The sequence below is a fragment of the Antechinus flavipes genome, chromosome 5 (assembly GCF_016432865.1).
Source record: "Antechinus flavipes isolate AdamAnt ecotype Samford, QLD, Australia chromosome 5, AdamAnt_v2, whole genome shotgun sequence".
Taxonomy (NCBI): Eukaryota; Metazoa; Chordata; class Mammalia; order Dasyuromorphia; family Dasyuridae; genus Antechinus; species Antechinus flavipes.
In genome coordinates this window covers 296,343,479-296,348,772 of record NC_067402.1, presented here as the reverse complement: position 1 = coordinate 296,348,772, position 5,294 = coordinate 296,343,479, and the positions used below count along the sequence as shown (strand labels likewise).

At 55.7% G+C, this 5,294-nt stretch overlaps 1 protein-coding gene across 1 annotated transcript; it reads left to right on the top strand.

The window, feature by feature from the left end:
* Nucleotides 1-2,262: 2,262 nt before the first annotated feature.
* LOC127539017 (zinc finger protein 69-like) lies at nt 2,263-4,284 on the top strand. Its single transcript, XM_051962957.1, has 2 exons — nt 2,263-2,544; nt 3,846-4,284. Exons 1-2 carry the CDS (start codon nt 2,359-2,361, stop codon nt 4,056-4,058), a joined length of 399 nt encoding a protein of 132 aa, XP_051818917.1. The 5' UTR covers nt 2,263-2,358; the 3' UTR covers nt 4,059-4,284.
* The last annotated feature ends 1,010 nt before the right edge of the window (nt 4,285-5,294 follow it).

Below are 5,294 nucleotides of genomic sequence, written 5' to 3'. Positions count from 1 at the left end.
CCACATCCCTTGCCCCATCCAGAACCACAGCTCTCCTCTCCAATTTGGTTAAATCCCTTTTGATGGCACTTTTCCCCTAAAACCTTGAAACACGACTGCCTCCCTTGGGCAGCCTGTGCTAAGGCTAACTTTGCCCCCTCTCTTCTTCCAACCTATCTAAAGGCACGGCTCTTTGTCAGGGAGGATCGCTAGTTAGACCCCAGAAAAGGTCCAGAAGGCCAAACGAACCCTAACCAAAATGAGGCAAGAACATAAACAAGACTGGGCCAAACTCCTGTCCTCTGCATGGGGTAGTCCCTGAAGAGATGTTAAACTTAGCTCTTTTGCACCTTTATGGGAGACTCTTCCTAAGGTTGGACATCCTCCATGACACTGGCATTGCTCCACTGGCTGATGTTAATTCAATCTCACCTGGGTGGAGTCAGGCGGCACTAATCACCTTTACCAACCAAGTGACTCCTACATGAAACAGACCGGCAAAAGCACCCCCACTTATTCCCAAACGGAAAGATCCTTTTTAAAGCTTTTTTCCCCTCCCCAGCAATTAAGAGGGGCAGCCTACTTGGACACACGAGACCCGTTAAACGTCCCTGTTTCCTCAGAAGTCCCTGACCTGGATACCCTCAGCCATCCTACTCCAGTGACCCCCTGGAAGACCCGTGCATCCTTCCAAAGAGGCATCATGACTCCTGATCACCCCAGATCAGGAACCGCTGCTTCTTGCCAGCCTTCTGCCATTTCTCACCGCTTTCTTCCTCCTCTCGTATCCATTTATTTTAGACCCCCTCCTCCCCCCGGAAGACGAGGCTTATTTCCTTTTTGGTCCCAATTGCTCTTGTTGCTCCTGCTAGTTCTCTGCTTCGGTCCTCCGCTCCCTAATGGTTTCCTTTATTGCTACATGACTTGCTCAGCTCGTCCTCTCCCTCCCGCCCCTCACCCCCTACCCCCCAGCCAGCGTCGCTCCCAGAAGCAGCAGCTGGCCAAGTGTCAACACCTCCCAGGAGATAGAACCTTTTCCCGATACCAGCTCTCCTCTTCGCTTTTCCCTAAGGAAGCCGCTTCCTTTGCGAAAGGTTCTTACCCACGACCCCGCTGCTCGTGTCTGACTCACGGCACAGTGCTGGCTGTCTTGGGGAGGGACGGAGAAGCGGAACTCAAACTCTTTTAAAAATGATGGAAACTATTTTTACATGTTATTGGAGAAAGATAAAATACTGGGGAGAAAGGAATAATGAATGGAAACAATTCAGGGGACACAAAAGAGGGGAGAGGGTTTTCCCGTCTGAGCAATGGGCACAAGGGAGGTGGGGAAAGAAACGACTGAATCATGGCCAGATTCTGCCGGCCCAGGTAAGGGGCTGTTATCTGCAAACAGAGGGCCCTCACCTTTCAGAAATGAAGGAGAGGCCGGCGGCTCCCGAGAAACCCCGCCCTCTCCCGAGACCGCTCTGCTCCCTCCTCCCAGGAGGCCCCGCCCTGGCTGCTTCTCCTCCTCCGTCCGTAAGACTCCGCCTCTTTTCCCCCTACACTGTCACGTGGGCACCCACACCACATCAGGAGAGAAGTACTGGGCATGCGCCTGATTCAAAGCATTTTCACCTTCCCACTATCCGGACTTCATTTCCCAAGAGGCTGTGTGAGGTCAGGTGACCCAGAACCCACGGCATTGTGGGAGTGATCATTGAATACTCTTAGCGCGCTTGCGTAATTTCTTTCTGCCCCGGAGTTTCAGGGAATGCAAATAAATGTTGGAGAGCCGCGTGTGCGGCGGGGTCCGCGTGCCCGTGCGCGCGCTCCCGGTCCGGAGGTGTGTCTGTGATTTGGGAGCCTGAGATGCTCTGTCCGTGACTCCCCGGGGGTCTGTCTGATCTCCCGTGTGCCCGGGGAGACCCTCCCAAGCCGCCTCAGGACGGGGAACGTCCCCCGTATCTTACAGAGGGGGAAACTGAGGCAGGCCGGCTCCAGGGCCCGAGGTTGAATTGGACCTGAGGTCTCCTGGCCCCGCACTATGTGAGACACCGTCCCTGTGTCCGGGGGGAGAGGGGGGTTCTCTGATTCTCTCGTCCTACTGGGGGCTGCGGGTGGGATGCATGCAGCCCTTGGGGAGAGCCCATCTCTACTGACCTTATTGGTGTCCCCCTGAGGGCCGGGGGGGAGAGGAGGAGGAGGGGGTCAGCTGGGGAGGAGAGACACAGATCTGATGGGGAGACCTCTCCCCAGAGCTCCGGGGCGGTGGCTGAGGAAGAGGAGCACAATCGGGGGCTATGAGGGGCAGGACGTGTGTCCATTCGGAGGGCCCCCAGGAGGACGACCTGGGCCCGGTGACCGTGGAGAGTGGGGCAGAGGCCCGAGGTGAGCATGGCAGGCCTGCAGTGGGGGCCAGGGAGGGAAGGGTCTAGGCTGCAGGGACCCCGGGCTGGGAGGGGATGGAGTGTTTCCTCCTCAGCCTCTTCTCCCCCAGGCTCCGCCCTCCCCCAAGCCGGAAGCAGAGGTCAGCATGAAGAGGGACCGACCCCTGGGCTCCTGGTGGCCTCCAGCTCCCTGGTGAGTGACATCCCCTGTGGGATGTGGGTCCCCCTGGGATCCTGGGGCCCCTGTCCCGACTCCACACCTGCCTGCAGCTGGGAGGGTGCTCTGGATCAGCCTTGCTCTGTCTCTGACGGGGAAACCGAGGCACAGAGTGGTGACATGTTTGACCATTATTAGGAGCCAATACTCTCCTGGACTTCTATGCATTTTCACTGCTCCTGGCATCTCACAACCCACAGACTCTCAATCTCCCCCAGATGGAAGCCCTCCTTGCCACTAGTGATGGCAGGCAGGCCAACGAAACTTACCCTCAGCTGTGTTGGCCATGAGGCGTCTCCTCATGCCCTCTCTGGCTGGCAGCGTATGAAGCTTTGTTTTCCTTGGGACGTAGGGACAAGGGGAAGGGCAAAGGAAGGAAACAAGCATTTATTAAATGCTTCCAAGCTTCTAAGCACTTTACAGATGTCCTCTTAAGGAAGGGGTACTTTTTTAAGGCAATTGGGGTCACACAACTATTAAGTATTCATTGTCAGAAGCCATATTTGAACTCAGGTCCTCCTGAGCTCAGGGCCCGTGCTCTATCCACTTTGCCATCTAGCTGCCCTAGGAAGGGGGTGTTATTTTTCCCCTTTCAGGATTGAGGAAACTGAGTCAGAAGTGAAGTGGCTTGCCCAGTCTGAGGCTGCTCCCAGACTGCAGTCCTGAGCTCTGTGGCTTTACCTAGCTGGAGGGAAGGGGGGAGAAGAGAGAAAATAGATTCCTCTTCACAGCAAAACTTAACGTGAAGGCTTCATTTAGGACTACTTTTCTTTGGATTCCACTATTTGCCTCCATCCACACTCGGCTTTCTCTAACACCATTCTGTCCATCATTGCGTAGAGGCCCCTTTACAGCTCACAGCTTGTTCCGCCATGCCCTGTCAAGGGAACGCCCCAGTTCTAGAAGTCATTTGGTCTATGTGGAGCGTCCCAAAAGTCTGAGGGCTTTGGACCTGCCCTCTTTCAGTCACTTAGCTCCACAGTCGGCTCTTTAACTTAGACTAGGTTTTTAATCAACTGAGTTTGTGAGTTTCAGCTGGAATCATTACGCCTCGATATTCCTTACTCTCTGTCTGAAAGGAAGCATTTCCTTTCAGTTTAAATTAAAAAAAAAAAACTAAAACTAACATTCTGAGAAAAGTCTGAAGGATTCCCCAGACTGCCAAAGGAAATATGACAAACAGGGAGAAGGAAGGAGACCCCAAGGGAACAGAGTCCGATTTCCCAGAGCATGGGAGGGACAGGCGTGTGGGTGAGCCGGTATGTTTGGTGTTCCAGGTATCACTGACCTTCGGGGACGTGGCTGTGTTCTTTAGCCAGGAGGAGTGGAGAAAGTTGAACCCAGCTCAGAAGATCTTGTACCGGGAGGTGATGCTGGAGAACTATGAGCACCTGGTCTGTGTGGGTAAGGGGCCCAGCTCCCTACATGCCTGTGGCCTCTCTCAGCACAAGCTGTGGCCCATCCATGTGAGGGCCTGGCCCCAGGCCTGACCTTGCCATCCATGAGATTGGGCTCCTGTAGCCAGGTGGGCTCTGCCCCAGAAATAGGCGTCTTCTGTGGGCAGCCCCGAGTCCCCATGATCAGTGAGCTCCCACAGTGTGTGGCCCCAGCCTGGTTCCTCCAGGACAGAATGCCCAGCAGAGGCCCTGGCACAGTGTCAGTCTTTCCCTGAAGGGGGGGCAGCTGGCATGGACTCCAGAGAGGGCTCTCATTTCTCTCCCCTCAAACAGGACTTCCCATCTCCAAGCCAGAGTTGATCTCGAAGCTGGAAGGTGGGGGAGGCCCATGGACACTGTTGGAGGGAGAGTCCGGAAGCCCCCGTCCAGGTGAGAGATGTCCCCACACAGGCTGGGATGAGGGGCTTCTTCAGGCTGGTCCCTTCTCCCAGTCTATCTGGGCCTAAGAGGGCTCTGCCTGTCTCATCTTAGGAAATCCTCACATTTGCCCTGCCCCTCCCAGAGTTTCATCTCCATTTTACAGATGAAGAAGTGGAGGCCCCTGGAGGAGGCCAAGGGGCTTGGCCACTCACCAAGAGCTAAGTGACCCTCCTCCCTCCAAGGCCTTGCCCTTTGGCCCCACCCCCTGGGCTGTTCTGAGGGCCCAAGTACCGGCCCATGTCCTTGAGGACACAGGTGCCAGGTGGCACTGGACACAAGCAGGCCTCCGAGGCCCTTGGTCTGGGCTCTCTGCCTCCGTCACTCCCCATCCCAAGAGAGCACAAGGGGCTTTGAGCCATGTCAGTCCATCTGTGAATGCTTCTTGAGCACCGCTGTGTGCCGGGCTTTGAAGAGTCGGGATGCAAGGAAGGGCCAAAGACAGTCCTGCTTTCCTGGAGCTTCCAGTCCAGGGGGGAGGCAACAGGCAGATAGGTGTACGATGAGTGCCTCCCAGCCGGGGAATGATCGGCAGAGGGAGGCACCTTGCAGGCCTTTTGTAGGAGGCAGAATTTCATCTGGCACCCTGAGGAAGCCGGGCAGTGGGAGGGGGAGAGAGCATGCAGACATGGGCACCAGGCAGGGAAATGCCTTTTGCGTGTCCTGCATCTGTCCCTGGGTCTTGCGTGTGGCAGGTGATCAGGAAGTGTTAGAGGAACCGCACGTGCCTCGTACCCAACTTGTGGCCTTCCCACGCTCTCCTTGTTCTGCCTCCGATGGGCTCTTCTCTGATGATTAGTGCTTTAGAGTGGTTTGTTATATCACTGGGGAAATCTTGGCTTCCTTCCTTTG

Coding starts and splice junctions, on each gene's coding strand:
- LOC127539017 (XM_051962957.1), top strand. CDS start 2,359: ATGGCAGGCCTGCAGTGGGGGCCAGGGAGGGAAGGGTCTAGGCTGCAG. Junction 2,545..3,845: donor TGGTGGCCTCCAGCTCCCTG/GTGAGTGACATC, acceptor TTGGTGTTCCAG/GTATCACTGACCTTCGGGGA.